This window comes from Cydia splendana, chromosome 1 (assembly GCF_910591565.1).
Source record: "Cydia splendana chromosome 1, ilCydSple1.2, whole genome shotgun sequence".
Classification (NCBI taxonomy): domain Eukaryota; kingdom Metazoa; phylum Arthropoda; class Insecta; order Lepidoptera; family Tortricidae; genus Cydia; species Cydia splendana.
The window spans coordinates 13,335,219-13,354,693 of record NC_085960.1 but is presented as its reverse complement, the minus strand read 5'-3'; the positions used below and the strand labels follow the sequence as shown (position 1 = coordinate 13,354,693).

Below are 19,475 nucleotides of genomic sequence, written 5' to 3'. Positions count from 1 at the left end.
AGGAATATTATTTCGAATAAAAATCATGATTATATTTATTTGATTAAGAATATGTTATTCTCATTCAATTTTTTTCTCATACGAATTATTCCTGACCAAAATTATTTGAATATTTTTGACGGGAATAAAATCGAGATGATTTTATTCCTACAAATTCTTATTCAAATAATGATTTTATTCTTGAATGCCCAACACTGGATATAGGATACGAATCTAGAGCGTAGGAAAACCACACATGCCTGATTTAGGGCAAATGGTTTAATAAGTCACTTTAGCAGTTCACTGTACTTCTACGTACCTACAATATGCACACTCAGTGAGCGTACCCACGTATACTTTGAAATACTAATACTTTCGTACACGTGGTGCATTGTGCTTGTTCGTAAGTATTCGCATTTCCTCAGTTCCTCACGAATAAAATTTGTTAAAAAACGTGTGTTATATGCGACTAACCTTACAGTGCATCGATGTTACAGTGTCTTAGATGTTCTGTTCGGGGGCCTATTGCATAATAAATAAAATACAAGCTAACATTTATTTTTTATTTTTTACAAATTTATACTTTAAGGTTTTTCCCCGTACTTGTAGTGTAAGACAATATTACTTGCCAAATTACATAGTTCTAGGTCAACGGGAAGTACCCTAGAGTCAGACCAAGAATAGTCTGCAACGGATTTGATAGCCCACGCAGTGCAAGCGTTATTTAAAACGTCAAACTTCTATGAAATTATGACGTATAAATGACACTTGCACTGCGTGGGCTATCAAATCCGCTGTAGACTTTTTATGGACCGACTCTATATAAATTGTGATTCCCTTAAGAGTGTGGAAATACATAATATAAGTTTTTTGCGGCATAGGTAATCGGCCGTATCTTTTTTTTACGTTAACTTTAAGATTGATTTTTTCACATCATCAAGGGACTGTAGACCTAAGTAAGTATATGGCTTTAATTTTAACTCGATACCTTTACGCGTTCTCAAGATCTTGACAGACAGACGGACAGACGGACGGACAAAAAAGTGATCCTATAAGGATTCCGTTTTTTCCTTTTGAGGTACGGAACCCTAAAAAGTAAGTTCACACAAAAATACCACATGAAAGCTACTGAATTATATCTTTTAGTGGTTCATGTGTCAGAATATATTTAGGCAGAATATTAAAATTTTACAAATACGTCAAAGTCGAATGATTAAATTATATGCCTAATTAACAAAAAAAATAAAGCTAACCATAAAAATAAACGTGTTAACTTTTTTAATTATAATATTTGTTATCCTATTTGGATCCTTACGAACTACTGAAGTACAGCTACAGGAAGTTAATCCCACAGTCTATGCGTTCTCTGGACAAAATTCCCCTGAAACCTTACTGTATGTGTATTGTATGCAACCAGTTAGGTCCACCAATATATATGAAATGGTATATTTTTACAAAAAAAATGTTTACTTGAGCGTTTCTTTTATTTTTTGCCATTTTACGATCGCGAGCCCTTTCCATCCTTATAGGAGAAAAAAAATGTCCTAAAATTTCCATACATTTTTCAAACGTTTCTTTTTGTTACCGCCATACAAAGTGTATGGGGAAAAGGTAACACAATAGGAAAAAAAACTCTGGGACTTTTTTTTATCCCATTAGGATCGAAAGAGCTCATGATTCTGAGTAGAAATAACACAAAACTGGCAAAAAAAAACATAATAAATAAAACTGGCAAAAAATAAAAGAGACGCTCACTTTACGTGGACCCCTTACTTAGTCTTATTTAAAATACTAATTAACTAAACAAGTTTGAGTTTGACCATTGAGAGTAGAGAAATAAATACATATAAATATAAAATTACACACAATAATAATACCTACGTTCATTCGACGACAGGATTAGCTAAAATTCTAGTTACGGAATCAGTCCCGGATTCGGACTCGGGCTCTATCCGGATCCAGACTCTCTTCTGGATCTGGAATTGGACCGGGATCCAGATTTTATGTAGGAATCTAAACCGGAATGAAATTTAGAATCGGTTCCGGATCCGGTTCTGGTCCGTACCCGAGCCGGGTTAAATTTTCTTGCACATGACACCTGATCTGGACCTTAGAATAGAACTTGGACTTTTTAGAAATAAATACAGAAACTTCTTTCATGTCGTATTTTTCTTTTTTTCCCTTTTATATGTTCTCATAGCTGAGGTGAAACGTTATAGGTATTTACCACGCGAGACCAAAAGCTTTTGCACCTCATGCCTTAGAGCTCCTCGCTACGTACACTCAACAATGTGAATTGTATTGCTGAATCAATCGTTAGCTTGGACTTTGAATCAGCACTCGCAGCAAAAGCTCTTGCTTTCTTTTTTTACAAATAATTATTAACATTTCTATGATTTGTTACTAGGTACAAAAATTAACTTAATGTAAGTACATAAATAAATACCTCCTCTTATATTACAATACAGACTTAAATCACATATTTCGTTGATATCCTAATTTTCCTAAAAAAACTCCAATCATTAAGATTGAAATGAGGATAGTTAGTATTTTCTTAAACTTCAGGATCGGGTGCATCTATGGCATATCCAAACTTTTGCAGTGCAATTTTTATTTCAGCAAATACACTTGCATCTTCAATTGTAGCTGGCAGCCGCACTAATTGCGATCTAGCTAATTTTGCAATTGCTCCTCTGAGCGCTTTGCCAGACCTAGTCCGTGGTAGCGCAGGGACTGCAACTGCTTTCCTAAACGCTGCTATTGGCCCAATCAGATGGCGAACTAATGCGATAAGTTCCTGGGTTACTGTACTTTCAGCCACAATTTCTTCATCTAAAAAAACAAAACACAATAGCTAAATACAATCAGATATTACATTTACATAGATATAATATTTGTGTTATTATTTAATCAAAGAAGTCAAAACACCATTAAAATTGTGTCGAATCATTTAACAACACATCTTTGCCTTTTGGAAGTTATATAATGGCTGTTTCCATCTCCAGTTTTATTCTATTAAATTTTTAGTACATAAAAAAGTAGATAAAGGATTCTGTATGTGTTTACCGTTCCTACACTACATGAATGTATGAAGGGACAAAATTTTGGTATATGTACCAGTTTTCTCAGGTGGTTGGTAAAGAAGTTTTGTGGTCATTTTCTAGTAGAAGGTCTGTGAGTTTTGGGATTATAACTAAATAGTATATCTTTTACATTTTTACTAATAAAAATAAAACTTAATAGAATACAAAATCAGCGTCATGCAGCCAAGCCTTTGACTTGTCCGTAGCTGACCGAAGTTAAACGGTAAACATATTAAGTACTAGACTATAGTCTTTGTAAAGACTACAATGATGGCCTTACTCAGAATTACAGTACAAAATGATGACTTTCAATTTAAATACTAACCATCTTGGGGTGGTCTCATCACGTAAAGGCATAAAGGTACATCGCCCTTGGTAGCATCAGGGGCACCAACGACAACAGCATCTGCTATCCTTGCGTGCTTTAGCACAACATCTTCAATGGCTGCAGTCGATAGCCTATGACCAGCTACATTAATGATGTCATCCGCACGGGCTACAACCCAAACGGCTCCTTCTGCACTTATCCAACCGGCATCTTGAGTGTCGTAGTAACCCTGGATTAAGTATAAATGTAATAATACCTATGTATATAATTAACAAGAAAATAAAAACCTATTAGTTTAAGTTTAAGCATCAGTTAGTTATGTGTCCTACCTTCCAAACTACGCATTAAAATTAATTAATGTCTAAATTAAATATTACTACCATTTAAAAGGCAATATCATTCATTGTAACTTCCTAAACAATTGGTAATGGAAGCATTTCAGTTGATTGATAATGAGTAAAATGTCAGAAGGTGAAACTAGGTAACGCTTACTGGATACGACTCGAAGTATGTCTTCTTAAATCTGTCATCTGCTTGCCAGAGTGTAGAGGCAAACCCAGGAGGCAGAGGAAGCTTTGCGACTAATCTACCAACTTCGCCCGTTTGACATTCTGAACCATCTTCTCTTAGAACAAGCACTGAAAAAAGTATGTGGTAAAAAATACGAGCTCATTTATTATAAATAGGCTTAGGACTTTTCGTAGCATACCGTGGTTCTAAAATCCTTGGAGCCGCCATATGTGAAATTTTCGAAGTCAAAGTCAAAAAGTATGATGTCATATTAAATATAATGATTTATACATACTGTCATTGTCATTGTTACCGAGTTCATTTTAATCGAACGTAATTAATTTTATCATAAACCTATATAATAATACAAATTACTGATCACATGTGATGCTTCAATATTATTTATCTAGTTATATTGTAAGTTGGATAAAACCTTACGAATAACTAACGGTAAGCGTAGATACACATACAATTTATGGCTTATGAATAAATAAATAAAAAAAACAAAAAAAAGATAAGTCACACATATACTGTTCGGCGTGTGATACTAAAATATACGTTAGAGACGTTATATTTTCTAGGTTTTTTTTTATATCACCGTTATAAAATGCATTGTAAATTAATATATTATATTATACTATTTATATTAAATGTCCTTTTTTTACTTTATTATATATTATTTTACAACTAAAAATTCCATAGAATCTAGAACCACGGTATGCTTCAAAAAGTCCTAAGCCTTTAAAATAACTTCATACTTTTAGACTTTGACTTTGACTTCGAAAATTTAACATATGGCGGCTCCAAGGATTTTAGAACCACGGTATGCTACGAAAAGTCCTAAGCCTAATTATAAAGTTATGTTACAAGATTTTTAGATTTAATATAAATTTTGTCTATTATATCTTTGAATTACTGATAAGAAAATTTATTTGCCAATCTACGCCGCTGGCAGAGTTAATTGTGTTTGTTACCTATTAATCATTATATATTAATTTTTTTCAGTTATTTTATTATTACTAACTTACTCTCGTATCCTGGAACAGGGTATCCAGCGGAATGTGGCGGTACTGATTTAATGCCATACCCGAGACAGGCAGCAGTAATCGCTGACCCTGTTTCTGTTTGCCACCAGTGGTTTAGCACGGGCACTGAAAATATACGTTCTGCCCATTGCTGAAATTACAATTAAGTACCTTCAATAAATATTCATTCATGTCTAAAGTGTCTGGTATTTTCAATAATGTTTATTCAATGGGTACATTTTTGGGAGAATCAAAAAGGTGCCTAGATGCACATTTTGTATAAAAACATTATTCGAAGTCAAAAATCGCCTTAGTATTAATTGTTATTTTTAACCAAACTTATGTTCTAGTAATTAATGTTGCTACGGTAATTGAATCGTACAAAACAAAGGACTGCCCAGAGGTCATACGAACAGTAACTGAATAAGTTTACATAATGACGGGACGGGACCTATATGTTTTCAATGAACAATCATACAGTTTAACTTTCTACGGAAAGACTTTATTTTTTGCAAAAAAAACAGGTTTGTTTTTTATATACTTATTTGAAATACTTATATTTTTTCTACATTAACTAATATTTCAAAATATTAGTTAAGTATCTCACAGTATTCCTTAAAATCAGTTTCAAGTTCGGTTCGGCTCCGAGATCTTTATGGGTAGTTCCTGTTTTCATCTTGCCAGAACGGATGCGATTAAGATGAGATCATATAAATTCGATGGTTATACCTTTATACATAGGTACTTACATCGATTATTAAGTACATTATACACTACATTAATATTTAGTAGGATAGAGGTGTTACATTACACATAATTTTATGATCCTGTTTTTAACGAATTCTTGTAATTTTATAATTATAATAAGCAAATATAATAAAGACTCAATTACGTTAAATAAATTAACTTACGTTTCTTACTGAGCAATTTAAAATTTGAAAAATACATAGTTATAATTATAATATATAACAAAATAGTCGCATATTGATATTTTGAATTTTGTTCCTTTTTTTGCAACGGAAGTGGACGTTTACTTTTTACTTTACATTGTTTACTTTAGGTATACTACCTAATACTTACACGTGTGTCTTGGTCGCAATGTTCTCCGGCAATGAATACTGATTTCAAAGACTGATTACAATATCTTCTAGCGTATTTGGCGTTGGGATCGGCCCTCTTCAGCACACGAATTGCGGTGGGGATTGTGAATAACGCATTTACTCGATGCTGTTCTATTATCCTGGAATACCATTTATATATTTTATACAATAAACAAATAAAATAATTTAGTAAATAAAAAATATTATGTTATTACCATTACATATTAGTAGTAATTTAGTATTATGTAAAAATATAAATGAATTATGCGTACCATTGTTGTTCTGTTCAAAATACAAAAGAGGATATTGGATAAGAATAAGTAACGTCGATCTCTATTTATGATATATGTACATAATAATACTAAGGTCCGGTTACACACAGTAAGAATGGATGGACAAATTAGTAAAATATATCATAATTTGGCACAGACCTTTTAAACTTCCATACAATAAAAACATTGCTAACGTCGCAACTGACTTTAATTATACTCGTCAATTTATACTATTTATTGATTTAAGCATATGTAAATAAGGTGAATTCATAAGTAACTGTTAAAAAGAACAACACACTAATCCATTATTGAGTAGTCAAACTTTTGACATACATTTCAATGTTCCTAATTTAGTTTTATGCCTTGTAATTTTTTTATGACTGTTGTAGTTGATGGTACATTAAATAATATAAATGTAAGTTAAATAAAAATATAAATGTGTATAACATTTATATTTTTATTTAACTACATATTTCGAAGTTATTAGACATTTTTAAACTATAGTATAGACCTATTTTAAAGGTGCCTTTACCTGAAATACTGTCCTGGATCGGGTGTCCGATCCGGCTTGCCTTCGTACAAAACAGTGGTCAGTCCGGCAAGTAGGGGGCCGTAACAGATATATGAATGACCCACTACCCAACCAAGGTCAGAGGCAGCCCACCAAACACCTTTTTTTAAGCCATATATTGTGTTCATGGACCAACAAAGTGTAACTGCATGGTTACATGGACGTTGGACACCTTTTGGAGCATCAGTAGTTCCTAAACAGAGTTCCACACTAAGATTATGAAGAAGAAAATTAAGAAGTTTGTACCACAGAATAAGTAATAGTATGTTTTTACAAACATTTGCAAAATACATAATGTGTAAGTATCTAAGTATTGATCAGATTAACTCACCAGAAGTATATAGAATGTATAAGGGTTCATTTGCCTCGACAGGCACGCATGGCACCGGTTCGCTCTCAAGTGCATCTTTCCAGCACATGTCTCTGTCTTTCTCAAGAGAACACTCAAGAACTCTTCGCCGCTGGTAAATAATGCACTTCAAAGGCTGGTGTGAGCTTTGACATAGTGCCTCGTCTAAGATATCTTTGTATCTGCAAATATGCATGTCAAAAGTAAGATTTGGTGCGTAACTAGGTACGAGTTAATACTATAGGTAGATACGATGTAGTAGTAGTATTATCTATTCTTTGTCTCATGATTTGATGAAGTGTCTGTCTGACTAAGCAGATGTTTATGTTTCGCTTTCCATCCAATTGACTTTATACCAAAAATATATAATTAAGAGAGCGATTTGATTTTCAGCCTTAGGTATATACACAGTGTTTTTCAAATATTTTTTATTTAATTAAGTTGATGATTAATTTGAAAACTTTGCTAAAGAGCAAAATTTAAATTACTTTGGTGTTTCTTAGTAGAAATTTTACATTAATTTGATGTAATAAAATGTATTAAGTACATAAAAAAAACTTTTCAGAGAACTCACCTAACAATTTTATTTGGTTCAACTCCACAACTTGCTGCAATAATAATAGTTGGTTCCGCATGCTCAATTCTTGTTCTCAACTCTCTAGCCGCAAATCCTGAAATGAATCGATATCCGATATTACAATTCTTGTAAGTTAAATATTATATGTCAACTAAAAGACATGTTAACTGACTATGACTAGCCAAATTTGTTACCAGAAATAATTGCGATATTCGTGAAATGTAGGTATGAATGGATCAATAAACTCTTTTTCAGTGGCTAGACTATAACGAGTAGGTATATAACCTAACGTGGCACCGCCGCATGCGTTCGGTGGTTTGTGTCGGTCATTCTATTCAAAACAATTCATATTGGGTGCTCATGCTTAACATCGATTTTTTTTCTATTTATAAAGTTTATTAATAGGTACCTACATATCCTTACTAGTTTAGCTTTAAATTAATATAGCGCTGCTAGCTAACCAGCTTTGTCAGTAGAAAAAGGCGGCCAATTTGAGAATTGCGTGAAGAATCGGTCTCCCATACTAATTTAAAATTTCGCGGCTTTTCTTCTGACCAAGTTGACTTGCCAGAGTAGGTAGATATAGGTATAAATTATATTATGTGCCTATCAATATCAATAGGAAATATTACGCACAACTCTACGTAGAGGGCGTCACTAGCACTCTATGGTTACTCTTATTGTTTACTAAACAAATTAGTGCTGCACTCTGGCGGCAGAACATTGCAGTAATAGGTACTCCCTATTATGTTAGATACTCTAGGCATTTTCATAAAATCCGAATTTAAAATAAACCTATAACATAGTTGTCACTAGGGAATGCAAATCGGTTATAACCGATTATTTTGACAAAATTTAATAACCGATTATTGGAAACTCGAATAACCGGTTACGGTTATTTTCGGTTATTTATTTATGACTTAAATTCTTTGTTTTTATCATATAATGTCTACAAAATCCTGCCTTTTTTGGCTGTGACGCCTATGACTATAAGCTTTGTCATTCGTGTACTTTAATTATGAAAATATTTATACCAAATTTACTTCCCTTATGAAATATTTTTATTGAATATTGTATCACGTCCGAGGTCATATTTTCTTTTACTGTATTTTGTGTGGTTTATTAAAAAACGAAGACTTATACTCACATACCCTTACTGTACTTTTATTTTCGTAATTTTTAAATTACTTCATTGTAAATTTATCATTTATTGACGAAAATAACCGTAACCGATTATAACCGATATTCGGTTATTTTTCGGGCATAACCGTGACCGAAATCGGTTATGAAGTTTGGCCGGTTATTGCATTCCCTAGTTGTCATGATAGTCGTCCCGCCAGAGGCGTATTTACAAATTTGGCGCCCCGGGCCATTTTGATTTGCCGCCCCCCTTCATCAGTGACGATAAAGTATTTTATTTAAGAAAAAAAAAACCTGCAACAAGTACCTTTGGGGTGTGAAATAAAAAAAAACTAAACATTTACCATTTACTCACATAGGCATTTACATTGTTTTGCTATGTACAAATTGGTTGACAAAATCATCAATAACGCTGTCGTAATTTAAAACGTTTGTCAGCTCAGCTTCTATATTAAGAAGAGCTAAGCTATTCAGGCGCTCTCCGCTGATAGTGGAACGTAGATAATTTTTTATTCTTTTGAGTGCAGAAAGGTGACGTCACTAATGTCACTATTCTAGATACAGATTTATATGGGCCGTTTTTGTCACTCAATGACGATGCGACCTCGTTATATTTGCCTGATCTGATCGGTGACCGGTGGGTACTGCTGGGTTTTGGCCATTGAGAATCAAGGTGACATGGCAGTCAGGCTGGATATAGCTAAAGAGTTCGGTCGGGTCTGGCATCGAGTCTGCTCGAGGGACTATATGTTATACAAATGGATCGCTAGCTTTTTTTCCGGTAGACGCACATGAGCCGTATAGTAGACGGAAGCTGCTCCGATAGTGTGGACATTACCGCTGGCGTTGCACTAGGTTCTGTGCTGTCATTGCTGCATATCAATGATAATCATTGCTATGCAGACGACAGTAGTAGGGATGCGTATTACACAGGCCGTACCATTATCCCTCATTCTGTGGTGCTGGAAAGTCATGAAAAGTATTGTATTTGTACCTAATATCGAGAGCACTCTATCTGTACTGAGTTTCGGCATGATGGGATCGGAACAATTTAGTGAGATTCAATACCACGAAGACACAAGAACCGCCCGTATGTATGTAGTCAGATGGGTCACAAATAATGTTAGGTATGTGAGTGAAAACGCGAGCGTAGCGAGCGCGAAATTTTTTCGAGAAAATAGTAGGTACATTTTTAGGGTTTCGTACTTTAAAAGGAAAAAAACGGAACCCATATAAGATCACTTTGTTGCCCGTCCGGCCGTCTGTCTGTCTCAATATAAAGGGTCTTGACATTACAGAGGGCGGCAAAATCGACAAGGCTTGTTATTTAAATTTTACAAATAAATAGGGGAGCGACAAAATTCTGGTCGACCCTATCTGAACAGCTAATAAAATATTTTTTTGACCCAAATTTGCCGCCCCCTAAAATCTGCCGCCATAGGCTTCAGCCTACTCAGCCTAGTGGTAAATCCGGCACTGTGCCGTACTAATACTTCTTGAACGAAAATGTTGCTTAATTTAGGTACTTGTTAGTAGATATTTTTAGCAATTGGTGGGGTTTGAAGCGTTCGTTTGTTTATTAATTTAAATGTCAATTAAAATATAATAAAAAATATAGCTAAGTTTGATTATAAAAGGCGCCCAGAAAAAGCCGCAAGGGGGCGGCTTCGCCGCCCCCCTTGGCCCTATGGTAAATACGCCCCTGCGTCCCGCCCCAGATTCTTGACTTTTGCGGATTATAACTGATATTATATATTATAACGATAAACTGAGGTGCGGTGCGGACACAAATATTTGCGTTTGGGTTTTTTTTTAATTTAGAGCGCTCAAATATCACCATAAATCTAAATAAAATAGGTGATTCAATAGTTATAGGGGGTATTACTGCAATGTTCTGCCGCCAGAGTGCAGCACTAGCTCCTCTAGTAAACCATAGAGTAACTCAAGTTTTCACAGACAATAAAATATGACATTGATGCATCAAGGCGGTTTGTTAACAAGGGCCTACCGGGAAACGCGAAAATATAAATTTAGTTATCTGCCTCTTTATAGCGGTATCCAGACGGGATGATCAAATCGACCGATTTGATTGAAATTAAATTGGCGTCAATCTCCAATTTAATCACCAATTTTAGATTTATGGTGATATTAGAGGCCTCTAAATTGAAAAAATGCCCCAGAACGAAAATACTGGCGTCACAAATTGGTATGCTTGCGTCCGCATTCCATTTTATCGGTAATATCGGTCATTATCGGCGGTTGAATTCGGCGAGAGAAATTGGAGTTGGCGTCCGCACGGCCTGATTTGATCGGACAATTTAATCAGTTTGGCGAAAAATTGTCCGGTCTGGATACGCCTTATCGGTCGAATAAGCAAGAGTGATAGAGAGGTTAGATAACAAAATTTCGATTTTCTTGTTTCGCGGTAGACCTTCAGATTATGATGGATAGTGATAGTGGCGCCTCCTACGCGGAGTTTCGCGTAATATTCTCTATTGGACATTGACGCCAATTTCTTTTCAGATCAAATTGGCCGATTTGATAATCCCGTCTGGACTGGCCTTAAAAAGTAAAACCGGCGCCCGCTTTTTTCACTTTTAGGGCGGTTTTAGACTAGTAGCGTTTTATACGAGCGTACGCGTAGGTACCTATGATAGACCAAATGTAGGGAAAAATAACGCGCGTGTAAGCTCATAAAAACCAAATGTAGGGAAATGTAGCACGCGTGTAAGCTCGTGCGGCCTGAAACCGGCCTAAAATTTCATTGTCTAAAGGTTAAAAATACCAGGCAGTACCTACCTCCGAATACCACAGAGTGGATGCCTCCGATGCGGTTGGTCGCCAACATGGCGATGACTGCCTCGGGGATTAATGGCATGTAGATCAAGACGCGGGACCCTCGCGTCACTCCTAGCTCCGACAGTTTCCCGGCTAAGCGAGATACCTGCATAACATGGACGTGTAATATCTAAGGACGGGCCTTACGGGCACTAAAAATGGTACTAGTTCAGCGGTGTTACCACAGGTGTCACTCACGAAATCGAGCCAATCGTGCAATCGCGCGCGTGATGCGAACTCATCAACCAATCGCGTTGTAGCGGTGTCACACCGCTGTCAGTGGCGGATTTGCAGTCTTTGCCGCCCTAGGCCCCAGGCCCCTTTTCTCTTTCTACTTGGGACACAATTTTTAACTGTCTAGCCCTTGAGCCGGGGGGGCTGAAGGTCCCATTTTTCGGTTTTTCGCTTGTTATATCTCTGAAACTATGCGTCCTACAAGTTTTATACAGTCGTGTTTTTCGAGATATCCGCTCTTGAAAGTGTTATTTTGCATTAATTTTCCTTCAATAATATTCACGGTGCTCACGAGAAACCCGAAAGGTACACTGTTAACGAGATTTTAACAGTGTATTCCTGATCATATTTAAAGACTAAAATGTCCTAAAAACTTCTCTGGAATTCGCTGGAGGCCAAAAGAAGGGAAAAAAATGAGTGTAGGTCAATTACGCCATTTAAACATTTTTTTTTCGATATTTTGAATGTTTTGTTTACACGGACACATCCATAGGCCGAGGCGATTATTGCTCCTTCTCGTGCGATATGGTACGTATAGTCTACATGATACTATATTTTTTCTCGTGCTACGATAATCGTATGGTCGAGGCGAGAAACTCGCACCATCTAAATGGGCCTACTCTGGAATTCCAGAAAAGTTTATAGGATATTTTAGTCTTTAAATATGATCTGGAATACACTGTTAAAATCTTTCAGGTTCCTCGTGAGCACCGTACCGTAAATATATATTATTGAAGGAAATTTAATACAAAATTACAGACTTTCAACAGCGGATATTTCGAAAACTATACGAGATATCGAAAAACTTGACTGAATAAAACTTAGCAAATTTAATCAGCTTTCATTGTGTTTAATGATCATGTCTCTTATGACGCATTGTTTCCGAGATATAAGCGAAAATCCGAAAAATCCGGCTCAAGGGCTACGGCTGCGGACTTTTGATAAGTCAAAAATTGTGTTCCAAGCATTCGTTGCCTGGTCTAATTTTGAGTTTTGAGTTATTTCTTGTTATCATCAGCGAATTTTTTGTCACAATTTGCCGCTCTTAATATCTCGCCGCCCTAGGCCCGGGCCTACTGTGCCTTAGGGCAAATCGGCCACTGACCGCTGTACTGGGGGCCAGTACAGCGGTCAGTGGCCGATTTGCCCCATCTTTATGCCCCATTCTTATTGCCCGTAAGGCCAGTCCCTAGATACCTAAAATGTGATAACATAAGGTTTATCTTTGAACTTGGCTGGACACGCTACCGCGTAGATACAACGCGTACAACTTCTGTGATTGAGTCAAAAATTGCTATCCCAAATTATCATCATTTGTGCCTAACTGAGAAAAAATTCTTTCATCGGAAGATTAGAAGGACAGACAAACACCGAGGGGACTATGGTGTCACAAAGGGAACAAGGGAAGGAGGGAGGGAAGGGGTGTTCCCTTTTTATTCATTTAGGTAAAGGGATTATTGCGTAGATGGTAAAAAATAGAGTAGCAATCTCTTTCTCTTAACCAAAAACGATAGTACCTATAACTACTGACATGTTAACCTGAAAAGAAATGATTAGTTATCGTTTGTCCTTAAATTATTCATGATCACAATGACTACGAATAGGGTCATTGAGATATGTCGCAGTTATGAAGCATTGAAGTAACAATAGGTGTACCAATACATCAGTCACTTTGGCATTTCGTAATGTGCATCTTATTCTCGGCATCGGAATCTTGCTGTACGTGATGCGCCTCTCTGTATCTATGAGCGGGGACGGGACGGGGAGACATGTAGCTGGGCTACTGTGTCACCCTGGACTGACTGATAGACGGACAACTCGTAAAGTGGTTAAGAGCCATGTGTAGTTAACCCTCGTGGACGTCAGCTGTCGCTCTGTGAGTGGGTTGAGGAACGGCAGCCATCCAAACACGTAAAAAAAATAGTCATCGCTTCTCGATTGAAACTTTGTCCGATAGTTTAGATGTTCTATTGAGCTAAAAAATCGTTAGCCGGTTGTATCGCGGTGGAAAGACCGTCATCTGGTCGCGTGAGCATATAAAAAATACCCGCCTTACATCTTTTGATGTATTTCCTAATTAAGAATCTTTGCTAAGTTCATTATTTAGGCGTAACGCCTACTTTAGGCTGCAGTTTCTCAATCCAGCTGCTGAAGTCCACGAGGGTCATTATACATCACCCTCAAACCACTTTACGACTTTTCACCCGGGATTGGTCGTGAAAATCTGTTCCTGGCCCGCGGTCTATATGACCCTGTCACTAACCTGGTCCCTCATCTCGTTGTACGTGATACGCCTCACTGTGTCGGTGAGCGGTGAGTCGTGTACCAGGGCCACACTGTCGCCCTGGCCTTTCTCCACATGCCGGTCAATTGCGTTGTGACAGACGGACAACTCGCCGCCTACCCACCTGAAACACGTTGGTGTATTAGTCTACTGTATCTGCAGGATGATTTTCGAACTGAATAAATTCTCATTATAATAACTACCACAACCTCATGTTTAATTCAAAAGTCAGAGTCACCAACGCATATATAGGTACTGTATACTAGATGCAACTTAATTTGTACAATCCCTGGCAGTCCTGGTGCTAAATACGAGTAAAACAATATAGCATCCACTTAAACCCTAGAGGTTTCCAATAGTGGCATTATGCATTAAAAAATTTTTTTTTAAATTTAAAGCGAATAAATAAACTGAAAAAAAACTTACCATTTTGTAAATGGAGGATTGGAGTGATCCAGAACCTTGTCCCAAGGCTTAGCCCACTCGATCTCTTTTGCCACGTCGGCCCAGAATCCCTCGGGGTCCACTAGGGAGCGATGGTACGCTTTTTGATATTGCTCCGTCACACCGCTCTCGCCTAGACCAAAAATACATTAGCATTAGGTACTTATTAAAACATAAGGCTGCGTTCCGACCAGAGATGTGCGAGGATGCGTAGCGAGGGATGTGTTCGTTAAGCACCGATAGAATCACTTCATTTGTTTTCCTCGCTCAGCGTGCAGTGATTCTATTGGTTCTTAATAACACATCCCTCGGTACGCATCCCCGCACATCTCTGGTGGAAACGCAGCCTTATTAGAAAACTAGGGAGGTACCTTTAAGTGGCTTATTTTTTTGAATTATTTTTGCACTTAATTCTGCATTATACAGTTGCTGTGTTACAGTGTCCTTCCTTCTGTTAGCCTTCCTTTCCCTTTGTAACAATAATATATATCTAACATTTAATTGAAATAAGTAAGTAAATCCTGCTAAAGAAAGACTTCATCACACTAGAAAATGATAAGAAATCGACAAAAGATAGTAGTGTTGAATACTAAATATATTAGGTACATATTAATACCTATACAATACAATACAATACCATTTATTTCTCTCATATAAGCTTACAGTAGTTTACCAATTCGCTTACACGGTAAAATAGAACTTATGACACATTAACAAATTATAAATTTAAAGAAGTAAAACTCAAATACAGTGACAACAAAACAAATAGAAATATAGAGCAGATAGGAAAACAAATACAAAATAGCGGCATAGCCTTAAACAAAGGTAAAAATTTAATATTAACTATCAAGTTCAGTATGGTTTAGAGCAGACATGGTGGCTTTGATAAATTTCCCCAACCTGTCAGTGAATAAGTCGGCATCCGGGACCTGGGTGAGTATATTATTTATTAGAGAGATGGCTCGGGCGGTGGGCGCGTTTGCGGCATGCACAGTGCGTGTCTCAGGGCTCGCCAGGAGGCGCCGGCAACGCCGTGCGGGGCGCGCGCCGCCAGTACTCGCACCTTCCAAACAGAAGCTCGGCGTGGGAACTGCTAGACCCACACGGCCCAAAACAGTGGGATTGTCGATCCCGCCATGGATCAGGGAATGGTAATGCACTATTAACATCAGTTTTCGTCTGAGCTCCAAAGTATCGAGGCCTACCATTCCCAGGACAAAGCGGGATGGAAAGAGGTATGGATAGTATCCATAAGTCCGTTTATAAATGTACCTAGCGAATTTTCGTTGAACTCGCTCAAGCATGAGCCCATACTTTGTTTCGTGCGGGTCCCACACGATGGCTGCGTACTCTAATCGGCTCCGATATTGGCCTATACCCCGTGACGTCTTTGCCGGAACCACTTTTGGGCACTGGAGTAACCCTAGACGTTTTCCAGCATGCAGGATAGGTAGCTGTTTTTAGCGAGAGATTATAGATGTATAGAAGTGGGAGTTGAAATACAGGTATACAGTCTTTAGCTATAAATGGAGGGATCGCGTCAGGACCCGCGGAGGAGCGCGGCTTCAATCTACGCGCCGCTCGGCTCAAGTCCGAAATGTCAACACTATCTACATTGACGCACGTCGCGTCTCCCTTGCTCTTTTGTGCAGCCTCCGTAGGGTCAAGCCGCGGTTCCTCGGCCTGAAATACACTACCGAAGTATTCAGCAAAAGCGTTAGCAGCTTCCTGGCCTGTCACTGGTTGGTCTTGGTAGGTGTAATCGTTATGTTGACGCCGATCATTACGTTTACTCTTGACGTGGTCCCAGATTTTTTTTTGGGTTGCTAATAATATCCTGCTCAATATTATTTTTGTATAATTGGTATGCTTGATCTATCAAAAGTTTTACGTGGCTTCTATAGTACTTAAACAGTTCATGATTGTATATAGCTCCAGTTTCTTTAAACTTTTTAATGTGGTAATATTTATTCTTACTGTTTTGAATAATATCCTTGGTATACCATTTTGGATACTCATTGAAGTTAACCGCTACTTTTTCAATGGAACTATATTTGAAATGCATTCTTCCATTTTTGCATAGAAAATTTTTACATGCTAAATTGACACTAACTTGTTTACATACGTCACTCCAATCTATGTTGCCTAAAGCTTCGTATACTTAACGCACCAAGGTCGGCTTTTCGGAAGTCCCATTCCGATTGAGGCTTAGGGTTACCAGACGGACATTGCTGCTGGACAGGTTCCTCGCCTCGCGGCAACGAGAGAGTGGTAAGTAAAGGGGGATGATACGCATATATCAGCTGGCACCAACGCACACACCTCATGCCCTCCTAAGCTAAAAAGCGGTATTTGCATAAAATTTTCATTGAAAATACGTCCTTCCCTCCTAAGCTAAAAGGACGTATTTTCAATGAAAATTTAATGCAAATACCGCTTTTTAGCTTAGGAGGACAGAACATTGACTCCTTCATTTCCATCAGGATTCAGTCCGCTTAACACCAGGTCCAGGATGCCCCCATGCTCATTACATACTGAATTATATTGGTATGTATAAGCTATGTAGTGTAGGTACTTGGTAAGTAGGTACCTCTACTTATAGCAACTCAAAATGTGTTGTAAATGAATGTAGGTACATTATACATACCTAAGTCAAGTTTTTAGTGTTCTTTACATTTACATACCCCGCACCAACTTTACTTACTCTGTTTGACTGGTAGAGAATGCCTTGTGGGATTAAGTCAGCGTTTTGTAACTGTATATTTTTTTGTGTAATTGAATAATTAATAATTTTACTCGTGTTCTAAGACCTACCTACAATTATGCAACAAGTCCATTTAGAACCGAGTTTTTTACTTAATCGACTTATCGAACTTATCGTAAAATATGAAAAGAACGTACTTGGAAAGTAAAACGTCCTAGGGCAGAAACGTATCACTTTCAGCCCACTTCATAAATAAACAATGAGCCACTTTCAGAGCACGACAAATGAAAAGTTATTTTAATGATATCTGTGCTCACCCAATTTAGTTCGCCCTGTCTATGTCAGCCAGGAGTACCAGTTCTCATATCACGAAACCTAATTAGCACACCTAGTAAATTTAATGACGATTCCGCCTTTTAGCCAGTGACCTTCGGGGCGCCGGTCGGGTCAGGAGATGGCCGAGCTATAAGGCGGAATCGTCATTTATCGGTGCTTCACATCACTACCATAACCGGGAATGCCACAGGTGTCGTCCATCTTGTAGATCGGTTTTGCGCGTGAACGGCGTCGCATATTATCTAACGGCCCAATTCGAACTTTAAGATATGTCAGTTAATAGATCTATAGTTCGTTTTTTTAGCATTAGAAAGAACTCCACAGAAGCAAGCGTGCAGTTTTTATCAGGCTCTTTAATTGTTAATAATTATTGAATTATCTAATGTAGCATGGTCAATACATATAATTTAAGTACTTACTTCAAATTATTACCGCTAAAAGTGCCGGATTTGGAACCACAAGCTTACTTCTGCGAAGTTCTTTCTAATGCTAAAAAAAACGAACTTTAGAAACGATATGGATTAGATATTTCAGTGTCAAATGTGACGTTTCTTCAAACAAAAACGTCACTTTTGACACTGATACATCTAATCCATATCGTTTCTAGATCTATTAATTGACGTATCTTAAAGTTCGAATAGGGCAGTTAGACCTAAACTCTCATAATTGTGAATCCCTTATAAATATTGGTATAAATGGTGCTCTGATGTTTTTACTCTTACACTAGGTACCACAGATTATTAATTACCATAGCTCTCTATGTCAGCTGCAGAGACAAACGCCTTCTTCTTCAGCTCACTGATAGAAGATTCGAATTTTTTCTTCTCGATCTTGGAGGTGACTCCATCGGTTTCCTGATACATGGTTACGGTACCCAATCACTTCGGGTGTCGCGCGAGCACTGCCACATAAACAATGTGACTTGGAATCTATAATACTCCATTATACCACGACCTGTGCCCCTACTGAATTATTTAATAAGTTTACTGAAAAGAGGTTGACGTTAAAGTTTTTAACGATACAACTATATAAGTGGTTATCTATCTACCGCATTAGTAGCAAATGACTTAAGTGCAATTGAAATTGTTTCACATGTTCTCTTTTTGAATAAGTACGTGGGAGTATGGTGTACAGAATCGCGGCAACCACATTATCACTTATCGCTTCTTTTCACTACCATTGTGAAACTTATTTATAAATTATAATACAAGAAGTAGGTACGTTTTAGCGCGCACTTGCTTAATTTTTTTTAAGTGTCACTCCGGATATGGAGATGGGCGGATACTTAGTATTCATTGAAGAGGAAACATTAGTGGTTATTTTTCCATACAAATGTTCTCGACATTTGAATTTGTGGATTTTGGACCTAGATGAATATTTTTTATATGAGTTAAATATTCATTAGTTCATTACTTACCTGTCTGTGTGTCTGTAAGTTTTGCTTTTTTTGAAATTCTTGTTTTTAAGAAGGTTACTTCGCCTAGCATACAAAATCGGCATAGGTAATAAACGCAAAAATGAAAACGGTCAGACACAGATAATTTTCTTCTCATTCCGTAACCAATATTTCGTTATTATTGGTTAAGTTTTGAAGGAGGAATATGTCGAGAAAGAAACCTCGATTTCTGAGATTTTCGCTTGACCTTTCGATCATCCCGTCTGGACTGGCCTTTGATGGGGCCCACTAATTAACAGTCCGCC

At 37.3% G+C, this 19,475-nt stretch overlaps 1 protein-coding gene across 1 annotated transcript; it reads right to left on the bottom strand.

Annotated features, from left to right (window-relative positions):
* Nucleotides 1–1,508: 1,508 nt before the first annotated feature.
* On the bottom strand, nt 1,509–18,944 carry LOC134790837 (acyl-CoA synthetase short-chain family member 3, mitochondrial). Its single transcript, XM_063761808.1, has 12 exons — nt 18,523–18,944; nt 14,717–14,867; nt 14,270–14,414; nt 11,734–11,878; nt 7,792–7,888; nt 7,200–7,399; nt 6,830–7,061; nt 6,006–6,165; nt 4,929–5,076; nt 3,883–4,028; nt 3,388–3,619; nt 1,509–2,811 (listed from the first exon to the last, which is right to left on the bottom strand). Exons 1-12 carry the CDS (start codon nt 18,635–18,637, stop codon nt 2,534–2,536), a joined length of 2,049 nt encoding a protein of 682 aa, XP_063617878.1. The 5' UTR covers nt 18,638–18,944; the 3' UTR covers nt 1,509–2,533.
* Nucleotides 18,945–19,475: the final 531 nt, after the last annotated feature.